At 39.8% G+C, this 20,408-nt stretch overlaps 1 protein-coding gene and 1 non-coding gene across 6 annotated transcripts in view; one reads left to right on the plus strand and one right to left on the minus strand.

Annotated features, from left to right (window-relative positions):
* Positions 1 to 20,408, plus strand: part of RNF144B (ring finger protein 144B) — a 136,671-nt gene that overhangs the window by 62,713 nt on the left and 53,550 nt on the right. For all 5 annotated transcript variants that reach the window (XM_037736025.1, XM_017521659.2, XM_037736026.1 and 2 more), the window contains one exon: positions 1,102 to 1,302. In XM_037736025.1, the coding sequence (XP_037591953.1) occupies positions 1,102 to 1,302 (201 nt within the window). The remainder of the gene's footprint in view (positions 1 to 1,101; positions 1,303 to 20,408) is intronic.
* LOC119470094 lies at positions 3,580 to 3,681 on the minus strand. The gene has a single exon (XR_005198968.1). It is a non-coding gene; the product is annotated as a small nucleolar RNA U13 (small nucleolar RNA).

The following is a 20,408-nucleotide window of genomic DNA, read 5'->3' on the forward strand; positions in this document are numbered from 1 at the left end:
TTTTTTGTGACGAAGTTTCATTCTGTCACCGAGGCTGGAGTGCAGTGGCACAATTATGGCTAACTTGAAACCTCTGCCTCCCAGGTTCAAGCTATTCTTCCGTCTCAGCCTCCCAAGTAGCTGGGATTACAGACACGTGCCACCATGCCTGGCTAATTTTGTATTTTTAGTAGACATGGGGTTTCACCATGTTGCCCATGCTGGTCTTGAACTCCTGACCTCAAGTGATCCACCTGCCTTGGTGTCCCACAGTGCTGGGATTACTGGCATGAGCCACTGCACCCGGCCTCATTCTTCTGTTGATGGACACTTGGGCCGCTTCAAGCATTTGGTTATTGTGAATAATTTTGCTATGAACATGGGTGTACAAATATCTCTTTGAGATTCTGCTTTCGGTCTTTTGAGCATATACCCAGAAGAGGAATTGCTGGATCATATGTTACCTCTTTGTTTAACTTTTTGAGTGACATTCTATTTTTAAGTACTTTTGAATCTGTTGAATTGATTGTAGTGATGCAACTCCTAAATGATATGTTTGCTCATAGTGGTATTCCCCTCCTCAGCTTTATTGAGGTAGAATTGACAAATTATATGTATTTGCGTTATACAGTGTGGTGTTTTGCTATGCATATACATTGTGAAATACTTAAATCAAGCTAATGAACATTATCACTTCTCATTTTTTTTTTTTTTGTGGTGAGATCATTTAAAATCTACTGTTAGCCATTTTCAAGTATACAGTGTATTATTACTAACCCTAGTCACCATGCTGTATGAGACTCCCCAGAACTTACTCATTTTGTCTAAATGAAACTTCGTAAGCTTGACCAACATCTCCTCATTCCCACCTCACCGTAGTGGTCTTTTAAGTTCCGTAACTCATACGATGTGAATCAGGACCGTGAGGTCAGCTTAAATTTCAGGACTTTAGGGACACCTTGCCAAGGTAGCACACTCTCTAGCCCGTGGTTCTCAGAAATGCATTCGCTGTAAGTTTAGGGATAACTGAGGGTGAGAATTTGATCAGCTGGCCTCCCGATGTGTTGGCTAAGCAAGAGCTTTATCAATACATATATATTTTCTGCTTTCGACCTTTTATAGGGATTGAGGAGACTGAAGAAAGTTGAAGACAGGCTGATGGGCTCAGCTGGTAGGCTCCACTATCTCACCATGACAGCTGAAAATTCCACTGCTGGAGACCTGGCTCCAGCCCCCCTCATCACTTGCAAACTCTGTCTGTGTGAGCAGTCTCTGGACAAGATGACCACACTCCAGGAATGCCATTGCATCTTTTGCACAGCTGTAAGTTTTCTTTGATGCGTTCACTCTGAGAAAATACATTGGGAAAAATTATAAAAGTAGGATATATTTCTGCAGTTTATTGAGAAGCCAGACTTTGCTGCAATATGATCCTGCTTTGGAAAGCATTTCATATTTGAATCTATTTCCAAATAGTATCTTAAATGGTTAATCATGGGTTTACCTGTTCTAGGTAAGTATAATGTATGTTTGAAATTTGTTTATTGGCTGAATAGTCTTTCTGTTAAGGTTCAAGGTATGGAACTTACTTTCAATTCTGTAGTTAACTGTAGCTATGGAACAGAAGAGAAAAATTTATTTTTTATTCTGTAGTTAAGTACCACCTATAAGAAACTTACTAGGTATTTTGAATGATGGAGAAGTCAGGTAGCAATTTACTTTATCTACTGAGTTTTCATTCGTGTACTTGTTCATCTTCCACGAAGCATACGGTAGAAATTATACTATGTCATGACTCCTTTTATTCTGTTTTCACAATATGCGGAATGCTTTTTATTCCACTTAATGGGAGCCCTGTAGATGTCCAGAAGTGGGCTTACCCCTTTTAGTGTGACACCTGCTATCAATACCTGTGGCCTTTACTGCCACTTTTACTTGAAGGTTGTTGGTTGGTTAAGGTATAAAGAGAGAAAATAGAGTTCCTGTAGGGTTCTATGACAGAGAACAGCATTGTTTGTTCATTTTTTTTTTTTTTTTTGAGACGGAGTTTCGCTCTTGTTACCCAGGCTGGAGTGCAATGGCGCGATCTCGGCTCACCGCAACCTCCACCTCCCGGGTTCAGGCAATTCTCCTGCCTCAGCCTCCTGAGTAGCTGGGATTACAGGCACGCGCCACCATGCCCAGCTAATGTTTTGTAGTTTTAGTAGAGACGGGGTTTCACCATGTTGACCAGGATGGTCTCGATCTGTTGACCTCGTGATCCACCCGCCTCGGCCTCCCAAAGTGCTGGGATTACAGGCTTGAGCCACCGTGCCCGGCCTTTGTTTGTTCATTTAACCAACAGATATCTATTAAGCAGGAACTATGTCCCAGGAATGGTTCTAGGCACCAGGATTTATCAGTTAAGGAAACAAAACCCAGCTATGTTTCTTGCTTTTAGGAGCTTATAGTCTATCCAAGAAAGTTATGTAGGAGTTCAGGGCTGAAAGGATGTTGCTGTTTTAAATAGGGTGGTCAGAAGTCGGCCTTGCTGAGGAGTAATGTTTGTACTGTTTCTCCTTCCTCTTGTTTGTTTACAGGAAGTAGAGAAATGGCCTTGTCATCTCAGAGCAACTTCAGTTTCCTTTGGTCTTGCTTTGTTTCTGAAGGCTGTCCTTCAAAACAATTATTTCTCTGGCTTTCTCAACCTTGCTGCAGACCTTTGTTAATCCTTGAAACAAATGAGTCAGAAGCAACATTTGGTGAAAACTGGGATGCAGATATTTTGCTGAGGGTTACTGCTGTTTAAAAGAATTCAGTTTTTGCTATGACATTTAATAGTGCAAAATTCACGTTTGTGCGTCAACACTGGGCAGATAACACGAGTGAATGTTGTATTTCATCTTTGCAGGGAAGTAACACTGTCTTGTTATTGTTTCAGTAGATTTTTGTTCCTGATTAAAAACAGCATGGCTGCTTCTCATTTCTCTTTCAGCAATTTCAGGGTAGGAGTTAGGACAGTTAGCTTATTTCATCATCTAGATTCACGCTTCCTCACTGTTAGGGAGTGCTCAAAAGCAGGAAGTCAAATAGCTTAATATTTTTGGTATCCCTCAATTTTGGACCTTTTTGTACCACGAAACATTAACTTTCCCTGGTGTCCTCTTACGCTATTACCTATGAGCTGCCAAAATAGTAAGCGATGTAGTATTACATTAGTGTCTGTAAGATTGCACTATGAATCAGACGCAACTGAAATACTGCTCTAACTTTTTTTTGGTTAGAGATTTATTTCTTCTTTTTTGAAGAATGACTTAAAGATGTGTCTAATACTTCCCAGACGTTAATTTGCATCTGTATTACAGATGTCAAATGTTTTGTGTTTTCGAGACTGAAAAGAAATTTGTAACTTTTTCATATGCTACATACTACTGACTTCTACTTTTAAATAGGATTGGACGACGTCTCCCAATTGCTTGTGCCTACCATGTCTTTAAAACTGTTTTACTGAGAACCAACCCCCTGCCTCAGAGAGTGTTCACATGTAGTGATCTTCCTGCTGTATTTGATGTTATGCTGGTATATACTGGCATACATAATGTATATGTTTTTTTCTTTTCATGTCAGCCAGGTAATGTGCTTATGGCGTAACAAGGTTTGAAGGAGGCATATCTCACGTGACTGTGAGAAGCCAATCATCATGCTTATGGACTACAAAAGTATCTATACTGGTGTATTTCCTTGGATTTATTAAAGATTTAACAATACTCTATCATTGTCCTGTCCTAAGAGGCATCCCTGGCCAATTTGCTGTGAACCTAGCTTTTTTTTGTTTGTTTGTTTCCAAGATCACCACACTCCAATTCCAGCCCTACCCCAAATCAGCTGTGGAATTGGGCAGATGATTAACCTCTCTGGGCCTCTGGTTTCTCTGTGTAAAACAAAGGTGCTAGGATCCGTCACAGTGCTCCAAATGCGGGGTGCAGTGTACTCTGGGCATGCAGAAGGGACAGATGTGGCGTATCTGACTTGACCATTGCGTATGAATCCGTTCTTTTCTTGTCTTTAGGGAGACCTAGTCTTTAAATAGATGCCCCCACCCCAAGTATGTTCCTTGGACCACCAGCTCTGGGAAACAGAGCTATCCTTGAATGAAATGTTACATAGTCAAATTAGCTTGCAAACTGCAACGTTCTTCTATTCCTTTCTAGGAGGGATGTAAGGCAGATTTGCACTTTAGAGGCCCTGTGAAATCTTGTGGTTAAAGGGAAGCAGGGGGTTCCTGTTTAGCTTCTCCTGATGAAGGCTTTCCATTTGACCATGCCACCTTTTTGAGTGGAACATCTATTAACTTGCCCACAACCGGTGCTCTGAAGAACACTGCTTTAAATTGTTTCATGTTGGTAATTTTTGATTTAAGTGACATCCAGGGAAAGGAATGTGATGGATGTTGCTTCAAATAAGCCGTCAGTATTATCTAGGTTCTTGTTAAAGGATGTTCTGGCTGTGAAAATGGTCTCTGTTAGACTATTTGCTCAACTTTAATATGTAGAATAAAATGTAATATAAAGCAAGAAAAGCTTTATACAGGAAAAAATGGGCATAGCTCTCACTGGCATGACTGATGTCATAGAACATGAGGTGTATTATAGAACCAAAGAGGTTGATATCTTGGGGTTATAGAGAGGGAGATGTAGCATAATTACTTCTTCGAATTTGAAGGTGAAATATCTCAGGGGTGTTGGTCTATTAATGATATGCAAAGAACGTTTGTCTCTCCCTCCCTCTCTTTTGCCTGTATATTTAAATAACCCGAATATGAAAATTCTAACTTTCCTCTTCTGGGTTTGCAACACATTCCTTTAGATAATACCACACAATGTTAATTCAAGTGAAATAAATTCACCAGTCAGTTATCCAAGTAATGGAAATTTGTGGAGTTGCTCCCTTATGTACAATGTTTGCTTCTGATTTATTTTAGAAGTGATTCTGTCAGCCATGAATTAAGGAATAGTGAAAACATAGTTGTTGCTTGTTTTTATAACCTAGATAATTTCACCTGAAAAGAGTCGGTATGTTGGGCATGGCCTATTTACCTTTCAGATTAAATGCAGGATGTGCTAAGCAAAAAGAAAATAAAGTCCAGCCATGTTCTTGCCTTTTTCCCATTACGTTCTATTGGCTCTGGGTAGTTAGAACACCTTTTACTATTCATTTCTTGGAGCCAAATGGATTTTCCAATGTTTAAAAAGTGAGAGGAAATATAAAACATTTTAGACCAAGCCCTTCTTTCCCTTGGGGCCTGTTGGCGACCTTTAAGAAAAGCCCACAGTTGGTTTGGGAGACTGTGTTAGTCCATTTTGTGTTGCTATAACAAAATACAGAAGCTAGGTAATTTATGAAAAAAAAAAGAGGTTTATTGAGCGCACAGTTTTGCAGGTAGGAAGTTAGAGAAGCATGGTGCTGGCATCTCCTTGGCTTCTGGTGAGGATCTCGTGCTAGGTCAAAACACAGCAGAGAAAGTCGAAGGGACAGTGGACCTGTGCAAAGAGACAAAACCTAAGGGGCATCCTGGCTTTATAACAACTCACTCTGGCAGGAACTATTAATAATTCGTCCCCACAAGAACTAATTCACTCTCACCAGAGCCAGAAGTCAGCCACTACCCAGAGAGTGATGCCAAGCCATTCCCCGACTAGGACTACCTCCCAACACTACCACACTGGGGATCAAATTTCAGTGTGAATTTTGGTCGGGACAGACAAACCATATCCAAACCACAGCACAGATATTTACAGTTTGGGAGGATTTGCAACGTGTATGTGCACACACAGTTTGGTAACTTTCAAATGAAGCATGAATCTGTAGTGGATCTTTCCTGGGTTCTAACTGTTATCTGCATTAGGAGAAAGGAATGCGACTTTCCTACGCCTGCCTCTGTTCCTCCCTTGCAGTATAGCATGGTGTGTTAGAATGCAGATATGGAGATGAGAGGACCCAGGCTCAAGTTCCGGCTTTGTCATTGATGATGTATGGATTTGGGGCAAGTTGCTTGGCTTTTTTAAACCTTAGTTTATTTGTAGGATGGAGGAAGGGAGGAGTTGATAATACCAACCTTTCTTTCCCAGGATCCATCAGTGTGCTGAGCTGTTATGTTCTTCAAAAAGATTTCAGAGAAAGCAAAGCCTGTAATGATTTGACTGGCTTCCTCACTAGTCTTTTATAAAAAGGTGGCTATGTAGGTAATTGCAACCTCACCACTGTTCTGAGATATCTAGAGATTAGCAATTAGGATAGAGGGAAATGCCTCTTTTGGGTTTGTTCAAAGTGTGACTTTGAATGCTTAAAGATCTAGAATTAGGACTTACAGGGGGAAAAAAAAGCACCAAAACAACTTTGACAGTAAATAGATGAGCACATTTCTGGTAGATGTGGGAGATTCAGATGAAAGGGTGTTTCAAAGTACCATACATTTAGGAACTTGCTTACTTCCAAGAGCATAATAATATAATTACCTGTTGGCCTGATATGTTATTCTAATATCATTTTAAGTACCTTTTATTGAGGACTCTCTGGAACCACAAGAAATAATGGGGCATCTTACTCAAGGCCAGTGTCACAGAATGATTTTCTGTTTCCTCTTCTGGTCATGAGACCTGCCAACCTTCCCCAAGGCTTTTAAACTCACCAGCTCCAGATTCCCATTTCTCCTACTACCATTAAATGAGCTGATGTAAATTCTGCCAGTTCAAAGCACTCTATTATTCTGTTAGTTTCTGTTATTCAAATAAACTTGTTTGCAAGGTTTTATGCTTTCCTTTAACTTTGCTCGTGGTAGTAAATCAGTGAATTTATCTTTGTTTGTGAAATGACTTTAATACACTCCCTGCTTCTATTAAGAGAGTTAATGACAATACTATGGTGACTTTTGTATTTATTGGTCAAGTCACGGGTTTATGATGCCAATTTTATTGGCTATATTTTTCCACCCACAACTGAGCCACTGCAGGGTCAGATGGCATCTGTGGAGAAAGAGCAAGCAGTAACAGCATGAGAAATGGATTAGAGATGACTCAAGGAGGAGCTGGCTTCCTGGACCTATGATCTCATCCATGCCTAATCCTTACCGCTTACTTATTCAGGGAAAGTAGTAAAATGTGGCAAGGGAGGAAAGAACAGCAGAAGAAAGCCATACTATTAAGGCCCTGATGTCTTTGTCATAGCATCATAGTCCTAGAATTGGAAGTGACCTTACATCTTTCAGTTCCCCCACCCTCCTAATGAAAGAAGTCCTTTTCTGGGATGCCAGCATGATTTGGCATTTAAGAGAATGGGTTTCAAGTTTGGTAGCTTAGGCTTTATTTATTCAACAAATGTTTGCTGTGTCTTGCATAGTTCTGATGGTTTGAATACAGTGGTGAACAATCAGATTAAGCCCTGGTTTTCAAATATCTCAACTTTTAGTGTGTGACATAGATGCTAACAAGTAAATACAGAAGTCAGATGACGGTATGTGCTCTGGAGAAATGAAATGATGCAAATGCTGATTGTATTAGTCTGTTTTCACATTGTTATAAAGAACACCTGAGATCTAGAAAAAAAGGAGATTTAATTGACTCACAATTTTATGACTGGGGAGGCGTCAGGAAACTTAAAACCATGGCAGAAGGGGAAGCAGTCACATCTTACATAGTGGCAGGCAAGAAAGAGAGCACCACCTTTATCAAACAGCCAGATCTTGTGAGTATTCACTATCATGGGAACATCGTGGGGGAAACTGCCCCTATGATTCAGTCACCTCCCACCAGGTCCCTCCTTCAATATCTGGGGTTTACAATTCAAGATGAGATTTGGATGGGTACACAGAGTCAAACCCTATCACTGATTTTATCCAGAAACACATACACATGCCCAGAAATGGGACATATAGGAGGCATCCTGTGGCCAAGTTGATACACAAAATTAACCCTTATGCATAATAATAAACTACAGGAGCCAGGGTGAAAGCAAGAAGACTACTTAGAAGGGAAATATAATAATCCAGGCCAGAGATGGTAGTGGCCTGGACCAGCAGGTGGTGGCTATTAATGTCTTTGGGCAGTCTATTGGGTCATTTTCTTTCATGTAATATAGTGATAATAAATCATCTCATAAGATTATATGGAAGATTACAATAGATAATCGTAATATAGTGATAATAAATCATCTCATAAGATTATATGGAAGATTACAATAGATAATCTAGATAAATTACTTAGTACATTGCCAGAATACAGCTAGCATGTATAGCTCTACTGTTTTTAGTGTGGTTATCTAGCTTTTGAATGATAATTTCCTGGATTGGGACATACCATGGTATTTCCAATTCAATAACTGGAAATTTCTAAATTGAAACTGTCTTTTTTTCTACATTCATTTGAAACTGGTTTCTATGTAAATTCTAACTATTGGTGTTAATTCCTCTCTCTAAAATACAGTTGGTTAGAATCTAATTTTACTATTCCTGTTTGAAATAGAATTCTACTCACTAGCTGCATATTATTTGAATGAAGGTTTTCTTTTTGTTAGAGGGCAAAAGTCAGGTTACTGATGAAAAATTCTCCCAAAGTGCTCAGTCCAATGTAGGAAACAGTGAACTATCTAAGTAGTGAGATTATGAGGCCTGCCTCTAGTTCCAATTCTGTCAATAACTCTATGACTGGAATCAAATCAGTTCTCTGGAATTTCCTCATTTGTTAAATGGTGGCTTGGTTTGGGATCTCCCTCCCTCCCTCCCTCCCCTCCCCTCCCCTCCCCTCCCTCCCTCCCTTCCTTCCTTCCTTCCTTCCTTCCACAGAGTTTCACTCTGTTGCCCAGGCTGGAGTGCAGTGGTGTGCACAAAGCTCACTGCAACCTTTGCCTCCTGGGTTCAAGTGATTCTCCTGCCTCAGCCTCCTGAGTAGGTGGGATTACAGGTATGTGCCACCACACCCAGCTAATTTTTGTAGTTTTAGTAGTGATGGAGTTTCACCATGTTGGCTAGGCTGGTCTCAAACTCCTGACCTCAAGTTATCTACCCGCCTTGGCCTCCCAGAATGCTAGGATTATAGGTGTGAGCCACCGTGCCCGGCCTAGGATTTTTCTAAAACCATTATTTCTTTTTCTTCATCATTTTCTCTTCTTTAAACCGAGAATCCTCAATTACTTGAACCGGTCAAATTATTCTCCTATGGGGGGTTTCAGTTTGCTAAGGGAGAAAGATCATTCATCTTATTAGTTACTACTTTAGTATGCATTTATCTTTCACATTTAGGTCCTGTAATCAAATTAGTATGATCTTACTCCATTTGGGATGGAAACATGACTGTAGTGAACACTGTAGCATTCACTCAGATCCCTCTTCAGGGCAATGTTTCTATCCTCCATTTCCCAGGGACTGGCTTATGGAACAATGACTGATTGCTGCAGGGGTAAAAATGTCTTTCCGGTTCTGCTTAATGAGGTGCAGCTGCGAAGAGCCCTTCCTACCTTCCAAGTACTCTGCTGGATTTTAGGACCAGATCAGGCCCTGGTTGCAGCTGCATGGTGGGTCAGGATCTCCCTCTGTCCACTTCTATTCTCCTTACTTCCTTATAGGCAAGACTCTGGTGAGAATATACCCTGTAAATCTTCTAAATGGAATTCTCCATCCCTGAATCCATTTCTAGGGAACACAGTTGAAGACACAAATCTGTGAATTATTATTTTTCTTCTGGTAACGCCTCTACCTCTATAGTCCAGAAAAGTGTTTCCCTTTTTTTCTGTAAAATGAGCATCTCATGACCTTTACAGGGTCTGCCTTTTCTCCCATTGACTCTAAGTTAACTAATAACATGCGATATATTCCTAAATGTGTTATATTCCTGCTTTATTTGTATATTTACACAATTCTATAGAAACTGGAAAATTCGGCCAGGTATGATGTAATTCTAGTACTTTGGAAGGCTGAGGCAGGTGGATCACTTGAGGCCAGTGGTTTGAGACCAATCTGGCCAACATGGCGACACCCGTCTCTACTAAAAATACAAAAATTTGCCAGGCATGGTGGTACATACCTGTAATCTCAGCTGTTTGGGAGGCTGAGGCATGAGAATCGCGTGAACCCTGGAGGTACAGGTGGCAGTGAGCTGAGGTCTTGCCCCTGCACTCTAGCCTGGGCAACTGAGTGAGATTGTCTCAAAAAAAAAAAAAAAGACCCTGGAAAACTCTTCTTTTTTTGGGGTGGATCTCTTTGAACACACATTAGCATATTTTACCTTCTTGCAGTAGGTATATTAAGAAATAGTAACTTATTCTCTCCCCCACCCTCTTGGATTGACAGAATTCTTTTGGGACAAACTTCACTTGTATAACTAGTTGTTGTTTTTTCTTTTCTTTTTTTTTTTTTTTTTTTTGAGACTGAGTTTTGCTCTTGTCCCCCAGGCTAGAGTGTGATGACGATGTTGGGTCACTGCAACCTCCACCTCCTGGGTTCACACGGTTCTCTTGCCTAAGCCTCCTGAGTAGCTGGGATTACAGGCAGGCTCCACTACACCCAGCTAATTTTTGTATTTTTAATAGAGACAGGGTCTCACCATATTGGCAAAGCTGGTCTCGAACTCCTGATCTCAAGTGACTTGCCTACCTTGCCCTTCCAAAGTATTAGGATAACAGGTGTGAGCCACCGTGCCCAGCCTCTGTAACATTTCTTACCTCGATCATAGGCTTAACAAATACTTTAGGTTTGGCATTGGGGTAAGGGGTAAACAGTGGGTTCCAATATGTCGAACAAGATTTTATTTCTTTTTTACAAAGAAAGTTATGAAAAATAGTTTGGTGATCTGTGCTTATATGTTGTGTAGACTTTGCTCCCTTAAGCATGCCTTTGGAAAAGCTTAATTCTTCAAACTATGTATCAGAATGTAATAGGCTGGCCAAACATGCAAATCACGACCAGAGAGCAGGCAAAAGTTGGTTTCTGATGAGAAAATTTTTCCGCTCTTGCCACTAAGTCACCCAAGTTTATTTATTCTTTTGAAGTTGCACCCTTTTTCCAATATTCTCTAAGTCTATTCCCACTTTGTCCAGACTCTACTGATCCACTTGGTACTTGTGTGTGCCAGGCATGCTATTAATTGTGGAGCAAGTAGCAGTCATCAGACATAACCAGCCCTGCTGTTATGTGGGCAGCAGATCCTCTGATGAAGGAAGTACAGTGTGCTATAAAGCCTGCAGGAACCCACCTCAAATAGACTCAGGGAGGTAGGAGGTTTCCTAAGGGATCGCTTGATGGCATTGTTGATGGGGCTATGGGTGAGAACAGTGTTCCAGGGAAAAGAGGCCGGCCACATGTGAGAACACAGAATCAGGGAGGAGTGAGCTGCTGAGGAAGCAAACCGTCAGGTGCTCCTGGGACACATTGCTGGAAGTGTGGGCGTGCTCAGGCAGGAGGCCGGAGAGGCAAACAGAGACTAGACGGAGGGCCTGGGATATTGTGTTTAAAAAACGTTATGGAGCCGCTGGAAGGCTTTGTTTGGGAATGAGATAGGGAGGATGGCGTTGGCACAGGGAAGAGAATGGACTGAAAGTGGGAAAGACTGGAGCAGGAGGAGGGAAGTGTGGCAGGTTGAAGTAGAGCTTAGAGAACAACGCCCTTTTCAACTTAGGATACGTGTGTATGGCAGACTGCAGTTTGAATGTCTGGAGTACTTAAATTATTTTTATGTCCCCAATTTATCTTTTTTCCTATCCATTTGGGATACTGTCAGACTTCTTTCTTTCTCTCTCTCTTTCTCTTTTGCTTCCCTTCTTTCCTTGCCTCCCTCCCTCCCTCCCTCCCTCCCTTCCTTCCTTCCTTCCTTCCTTTCTTCCCTCCTTCCCTCCCTCTCTCCCTCCTTCCTTCCTTTCCTCCCCTTTTTCCCCTTGTTTCTCTCTTTCTCTGTCTTTCTCTCTCTCTCTTTCTCCTTCTCTCACTCTTTTGACAGAGTCTTGCTGTCATCAGGCTGGAGTGCAGTGGCACAATCTTGGCTCACTGCAACCTCCACCTCCCTGGTTCAAGTGATTCTCCTGCCTCAGCCTTCCAAGTAGCTGAGACTACAGGCACATATCACCATGCCTGGCTAATTTTTTTTGTATTTTAGTAGAGACAGGGTTTCCCCATGTTGACCAGGATGGTCTCAAACTCCTGACCTCATGATCTGCCCACCTCAGTCTCCCAAAGTGCTGGGATTACACCCTATTTTAAAGATCATGAAGCTGATCTACAGGAATGACTTCTCTAGTGTGACACATTTTCGGATTTGTGCATCTGTGTTTGGAAGTCTGCTAAGTCATCCCAACAAACCATTCACCTGATTGCCAGTTTATTTTTTATTTTTTTGAGATGGAGTCTTGCTCTGTCACCCAGGCAAGAGTGCAGTGGCATGGTCTTAGCTCACTACAACCTCTGCCTCCCGGGTTCAAGTGATTCTCCTGCCCCAGCCTTCCAATAGCTGGGATTACAGGCGCCCGCCACTACGCCTGACTCATTTTTGTATTTATTTATTTTAGTAGAGACATGATTTCACCATCTTGACCAGACTGGTCTTGAACTCCTGACCTCGTGATCCACCTGCTTCGACCTCCCAAAGTGCTGGGATTACAGGTGTGAGCCACTGCTCCTGGCCTCTAATTACCATTTTCTAAATGTACTTAGGACACTCAGGGGAGGTTGTGCAGATAGCTGCTGTCAGATGCCACTACCATTGCAGTAGTTGAAGTCGGCTGCAACTTCTGCAAAGTTTGCAGAAATTCAAGGGTGTGATGTGTAGGATTTTAGTTCCTCTGTTTATCTCTTTGTAGAACTGGGACACAGTCAGGCAAGTGAGGGGCTCTTAGCAGAAGAGTCAGCAGGAAGGGCTACATGGCTGAATTCTCTCTTCCCTTCAGCTGCCAAGTTGGAATGGCTTTCAGCCATAGACTGAGACTTCAGTGAAATACAAAGTATTTGGTAATTTCATGTACACTGAAGCTACCAGAGAATATGGTTAGAAATGTAGTGAAACCTCAGTTGTTTACCTGTTTACCTCCCTGCTATCCCATTTTTCCTTGCTCTCTCCTTTTTATTAATTTGTTTTATTTTATTTTATTATTATTTTTTTTTGAGACAGGATCTTGCTCTGGCACGCAGGCTGGAGTGCAGTGGCACAGTCATAGCGCACTGCACCCTCAACCTCCTGGCAATCCTCCCACCTCAGCTTCCCAGTGTTGGGATTGTAGGCATGAGCCACCATGCCTGGCCTTCTGGGTTTTTTAAATTGAAGATAATTTTTAATTATAAATGTAATGCATGCTAATTTAAAAATAAACCGAAAACCTCAAAAAGTGTGTGCATGATTCACCTATACTATTTTTTTTCTTTTTCTTGAAATGGAGTTTCACTCTGTCACTCAGGCTGGAGTGCAGTGGCACAATCTTGGCTCATTGCAACCTCTGCCTCCTGGGTTCAAGTAATTCTTCTGCCTCAGCCTCCCAACTAGCTGAGTTTACAAGCATATGCCAGCACGCCTGGCTAATTTTTGTACTTTTAGTAGAGACGGGGTTGGCCAGGCTGGTCTCAAACTCCTGATGTCAGGTAATCCGCCCATCCTGGTCTCCCAAAGTGCTGGGATTACAGGCATGAGCCACTGCACCCGGCCCACCTGTACTTTCTTCTAGACTCTTTCCTTGTGTACTTACACATATCACTTAAGAGAGAAATGGGATCTTTACCTACAGATACTTTTCTTTAACTTGAGTTTTACAAACATAGTACATTGTGGACAAGTTTCTGTGCAAAAATATACAGACCAACCTTCCTTTTTAAGTATTGTATAGTGTTCTATGATATGGTTGTTTGAAAATTTATTTAACTGGGCCCCTCCTAAATAATGGATTTTAAAGTTATTTCGAGCTTTTGCTATTATGAATGAATTTCAGTACTTATAGTACTTATATAAATGTGAAAATACCCGTCTTTTGGATAACTTTTTAGAAATAGAATTGTCTAACCAAAATATGTGTACTTTTTTTTTTCTTTAAGAAGAGGTTTCACCGTGTTGGTCAGGCTGGTCTTGAACTACCGACCTCAGGTGATCTGCCCGCCTTGGCCTCCAAAATGCTTGGATTACACACGGGAGCCACCACGCCCGGCCGTGTACATTTTAAGTTCAATATGTGTTACCAAATTACTGTTCCAAACTGTTGCACCAGCTTGGCAGCCCCACCGACAGAGTTGGAAAGGCCTCTCTTTTGACACTCTGGGTATTTTCAAACTTTTCAGCTTCTCTAATCTGATATGTGAAAAGAACATATCTCATTGTTTAACCCATACTTCCTCTTTTAATGAGGAAGCAAATTGTTGTAAGAGAAGCTCATCTCTTGAATCTGTCTTTAAAAAATACACAGACTGGGAGCAGGGGCTCACGTCTGTAATCCTAGCACTTTGGGAGGCTGAGGCAGGCAGATCACCTGAGGTCGGAAGCTTGAGACCAGCCTGACCAATATGTAGAAACCATCTCTACTAAAAATACAAAATTAGCCACTGTGGTGGTGCATGCCTGTAATCCCAGCTACTGAGGAAGCTGAGGCAGGAGAATCGCTTGAACCCGGGAGGTGGAGGTTGCAGCAAGCTGAGATTGTGCCATTGCACTCTAGCCTGGGCAACAGGAGTGAAACTCAGTCTCAAAATACATGTGTATGTGTGTGTGTTTGTGTAGGTGTGTGTATATATATGTGTGTACATATAGGTGTGTGTATATAGATAGGGGGGTGTGTGTGTATAGATAGGTGTATGTGTGTATGTGTATATATGTATACACACACCTATCTATACACACACACACACCTATCTATATACACACACACACATATATATACACATATATATGTATCTGTATACACACACACACACACACACACATACACACACAGTATATTCAGTGCTAGTATAGTTTCAACTCATTTTATACCTTGGTATTAATAGCAGTCAAGTTAGGAAAGAATTGGCCATATCTAGAAAAGTATATTGCACAGAGAAGACGTGAATGAATGAAAAAATAATGTTGGTCTTCGGAGTGTGGGAGACGACTTATCACACACAAAAGTTCATGTCCAGTGACAAAATGTTAGTAGGAAAAGGAGGTTTAAAAAAATTTAGGCAAGTTGAAAATTCAGTTATTCTAAAATACCACTTTCTGTGTATTTCAGTTCATTAAAGATTGGCTATGTAAGGCTTATCTTGTGGATTCCAAATATGCAGTGTATCCCTTGGAATCAGGTGAGACACAGTGCCTCATTTCCATGGAAATACATGGCTCTGTGTTAACTGAAAGCCTCAATGGTTTTGAATCTTTTCCTACCCACAGTAAGGAGGTCTTTTTGGTTTGACTCTTCTGGAAAATATGTGTGAGGTATTTACTGCATGAATGTAGGGTGTTTTTTCAATCTGCTTAAACTTCAGTTTATTCGTCTGTTTAAAAAAATATAAGGAAGGAAAAGCAACGGCATTTGAGGACCTACCATATACTGTGTAATATGCAAGGGTACTATTTTTCCCCCCATTTACTCTTCCAGTTTACAGATAAAGAAACCAATTCAGAGTTACATAACTTGCCCAGGACCTATAGTATTAATTCCTGGATCATAGCATCGTTTGGAGGAAATAAAAACAACCTCTGTGAAAATAGATAATGCATTGCCTAGCACATTAGTATCTGGTCCCTAATTTTTGTTAGTTAGTTAGGTAGTATGAAAATGGATGAAGGCCCATATTAGGATTTTGTGATCTTAACCTGAATATTCTAAAGCTTGACAATGGCCTGTATAGTGCAAAACTGACAACTGGCTACTGATTTTATATACATATAAGTTGAGTCAGTACAAAGCAAGAGTAAACAGCTACTGGTTTAAAGAAAATCCAAGGAGTTTTTCAGAGAACAGAAGGTATGTAGTCAGAATATAGTGGTGGCTGTGGCCTCAGACTAGAGATTGAGCATGAGCATGAGTGTTCTATGAACTTTCCACTTTGTGATTTTGGGTAAATTACTGAGGAAATCAAGGCCAAGACGTTCAAATGTCTGATTTACACAACTGGAAGTTTCCAGTGAATTTAGCGTATTTTCAGATGTTGAAACTGAAGTCAAGGTTCAGGGCCAGGCCTTCTGCCTCAATGGCTGACATTCTTCCACCCTCCAGGTGCTTTGTGTCTGTAGAAGTTACTGGTATTCGTAGGAGGACAGTCTGACAGTTGTTTCCAAGTGATTCCTCTGTGCTGAGGGTGATTAATGTGTGGACTACTCTGGAGCCCAAAAACCTTTTCTGCAAATGGAAAAAAAAGTATAGCTTAACATCTGCTTTCTCTAGGTAGTATGCTAATTAAAGATTGTTTTAATATGGAATGGTGTCTAGCCTTTGAAAAGCTTTATGGTTTATGGTATTGATAACCTTCAGAAAAGAAGCCTGGTTCAAATTACAGCAATTAATATGAAAAAAAAAAAAAAAACTCAATCAATATGAAGCCCCTTGACTTCTGAAAACTTGCTTTTTAGAAAATGTTAAAAAAAATTCCAGGTTTTACAGGATAAATCCTTGGGGGAATATTATGAAATAAGGAGTAGTTGCAGTCTTGATGGAATGTAAATTATAATTAGATTCTGATTTGGCTATGAAGTCATTGAATATAATTATTTCAAAATAGTTTTGAATAAAATGAGATTTCTTATAACCAGCTTAGTCATTGTCCAACCTTTTCTACTTTTTCAGAGTTCAGTTCTCTTAAATCTAATAGATTCTCTTTTGTAATGTAGCCAAAGAGGGAGTTTAAGGGTTAGGCCTGTTCTTAACTTATAGTCCCTCGTTCATATCATTCCATGTACAGAAACAATATCTTCTTGAGGAAACGTTAAAGCATCACTTTTTCCCAACTTTTGGGTCATTAATATGAGCTATTTTGCATGCTGGCTTTAGAGGTTATATCCTGTAGAAGAAAATGTCGGCGATGAGTTAGCTTTATTCTCTCACTCACACAGTGTTAATATTTTTTTGAATTTCAAAAATTTAGATAGTTGTTAATATTGCTACCACTACTTTTATTTGAAATTTTAAAAATTTATATCGATATGTAGTAGGTATATATTAGTTTTAATTAACAAGACATTATTTCACTATAATTTATTCAAACTGTGGTTTAAATACTAAGAAAGATTTTATTTAAAATATAATAAGATTTCTGCCTTTAAGCAGTATTAAAATCTGAGGTTTGATGAGTGGTATACATTTTATCTTTTGGTTTTAGTTTTAAAAAATTATACAATATCCTGTTTCATGCTTGAAGATGAAAAAGAAAAACTTTTAAAAAGATGAAAAAAATTATAGAACAGTTTGTTATGAAACAAGATAAAAGATTTTTACAACAATGTAAAAGATTTTTACAACCTATAGAGTTATCCCTTGGTATCTTCAGGATATTGGTTCCAGGCCTTTTCCTACTCCCAGAGATACCCAAATTCATGGATGCTCAAGTCCCTTATATAGAGTGGTGTAGTATTAGCATGTAACTTATGTACATCCTCCCATATACTTTAAATCATCTCTAGATAACTTATAATACCTAATGCAATGTAAATCTATATAAATGGCTTTTCTACCATATTTTTTGTGTATTATTGTGTTTTTAAACATATATTTTCTATCCATGGTTGCTTGAATCCACAGATGTGAAACCTGAGGATGGGGGTTGACTGTAAACCAACTATGTCTTAGATTCCGCCTAAGTCCATTTGTGTTGATAAAACAAAATACGTGAGACTGGGTAATTTATAAACAACAGAAATCCACTTCTCATAGTTCTGAAGGCTGGAAACTCCAAGATCAAGGTGCTGGCAGGATTGGTGTCTGGTGAGGGCTGCTTTCTGCTTCTAAGATGGTGCCTTGTTGTTTCCTCTGGGGGGAGAAATTCTGTGTCCTCACATGACAGAAGAGATGGAAGGGCAAGAGAGCACTTCAACCTTGAGCACTTTTATAAGGGTGCTAATTCCATTCGTGAGAGTAGGGGCTTTGTGACTTAATCACCTCCCATAGGGGTTCAGTTTTAACATAAATTTTGAAGGGATTATTCAAATCATAGTGATTCTAACATTAACTTTCTGCTTATCTCTCAGTCTATTTAGCCTGCTGTCCTTTACATGGTGTAGTTTAATACTTATTCTGTGTTCTGAAGTAGAATGTGAGTACCCAATGTGTTGGCTTAGGATGGGTTGAATGGTTATATTTTAGCCAGATGACTAGCATAGCCATACGTCATAGTTGAAGGGGTTTCTTGAACCCTTACTAATGTGGGTTTTTTTTTTCTTTTTTTTTCCTGTGTTACTGAGACCTTAAGTGCACTTTTAGAGATTCAGAAGCACTAACAGTTCAAGCAGACACTCTAACAGTAGGAGGAAGAATGGTGTGACAAATGAATTCAGTGGAATCTGGCTCTGCTGAATTCGTGGTATGCTTATTCTCACTGCCTGTGCTGGGTCTGTGTGCTATGGCTTTGGTGTCAGCTGAGGACTTACAGCTCTGAAGGCTAATGTTTCTTTGGAGGAAGTAGAAGGATGTAAACTTGGCAAGCCTTCTTGTTTTCTTTCTCCTGGAACAGTCAGTTGCTTTTCTGAGTATACTGTGTCATAAGATAGCACCTGGGCCAGAGGGATCGCTTTGGGACTAGTATAAAAATTGGGGCCTCCTTCTGTTAAGAAAGGCAGCACAAGTGGGACAAAGGGAAACCCCTCTGAAAGGTTAACGGATGAGTGATTGAATTACTCAAATTGGAAGCAGATTTTTCCAACGCTAGTGCCAGTTCACTGCTCTGATTGGAATGTTCCTCCATTTTAGCAAATTTATTTGGCTTTCTTGTGAAGGCTGGGCAGGGCTACAGCATTTCCAGTGGGTTTATCTTCAGAGCCATTTCTGTCATGGAGCTTCTTAATTTAGATATTTCATGATCACTTGAGATAAAGATAGACGTATTTGATCACTCTTGCTTGGTAGGAACTGGAGGTACTTTTGATTGGAGTCCAGATTTAATTTCCCATATTGAGTGACTGTTCTCAAACTTACAAGGTGGATCTTAGTAATTTTTTCCGAAAAAAGTAACAGCACTATTTTGGGCTAAAATATTTAAAGGCTCTCAATCAGAGTTTTAAATTTTGCATATGTAATTTCCCCCTTAAGCTTAGTTTGCTGTTTCTTTTGGAACTAGCTGAATGCATATCTCCTCCATGAAGAGGTTGGGTAGAAAAGAGTGATGAGGGACATAGAAGTATCTTCCCTGATTAGAATGGAGGGCATGGATGGTAATGAACTAGTGGTGCTTAGACTTGGTTGCAAATGGGAATTGCTTCAATAGTTTAAAAATACTGATAACAGTTCAGCAAGGTGGCAGAATATAAGGTCAATGTACAAAATAAATTGTATTTCCATACACTAGTAAGAAATATGGTAATTACATTATTAAGAAAATAATTCAATTTACAATAGCATTAAAATTTATCCCTGTTTAGTACAAAATTTTCTAAAAACTACAAAATGCTCTAGAAAGAAATTTTAAAGGACTAAACAAAAGATATCCCATCTTCATGGATTGGAAGACTTGTTAAGGTGGCAATACTCCCCAAATAGATATACAGATTCAACACACCTCTCACAAAAATGCCAACTAAATTCTAGGCTTATCCTAAAATTCCTATGGAAGTTTGAGCAACCTAGCATAATGAAACAATCTGGAAAAGGAACAGAGTTGGAGAGCTCACTTCCTGATTTCAAAACTGATTACAGGGCAATGGCAATCAAAACGTTGTGGTACTGTCATGAGAATGGGTAGATAGATCAATGGAATAGAATTGAGAGCCCATAAATAAATAAATAAATCTTATTTTTTGCCACTTGATTTTCAACAAGGGTACCAAGACAATTCAAGGAGGAAAGAAATGTTTTTCAACAAATGGTGCTTGACAACTGGATATCTGTTTGCAAAAGAATCAAGAATTAAGATGTCTATAATCTTCCTCATACCACAGACAAAGATTAACCAAAAAAGACCATCCACCTAAATACAACAGCTAAAACTATACAACTCTTAGAAGAAAATATAGGAAAATAGAAAAATTTTCATTATCTTGCATTAGCCAAGACATTATTAGATGTGTCTTCAAAAGCATAAGCAACAAAAGAAAAACTAGATAAATTGGACTTCATAAAAAAAGACTTTTATGCTTCAGTGGACATCATCAAGAAAGTTAAAAGATAACTCACAGAATGGGAGGAAATACTTTGCAAATCGTATCTCATAAGGGATACAGGTAGAATATATAAATAATTCTTACAACTCAATAATAAAGACACAAATAACTCAGTTACAAATGGATAAAGTATAGATAGTTCTGAATAGTGAG

The sequence above is a fragment of the Cebus imitator genome, unplaced genomic scaffold (assembly GCF_001604975.1).
Source record: "Cebus imitator isolate Cc_AM_T3 unplaced genomic scaffold, Cebus_imitator-1.0 Scaffold21, whole genome shotgun sequence".
Taxonomy (NCBI): domain Eukaryota; kingdom Metazoa; phylum Chordata; class Mammalia; order Primates; family Cebidae; genus Cebus; species Cebus imitator.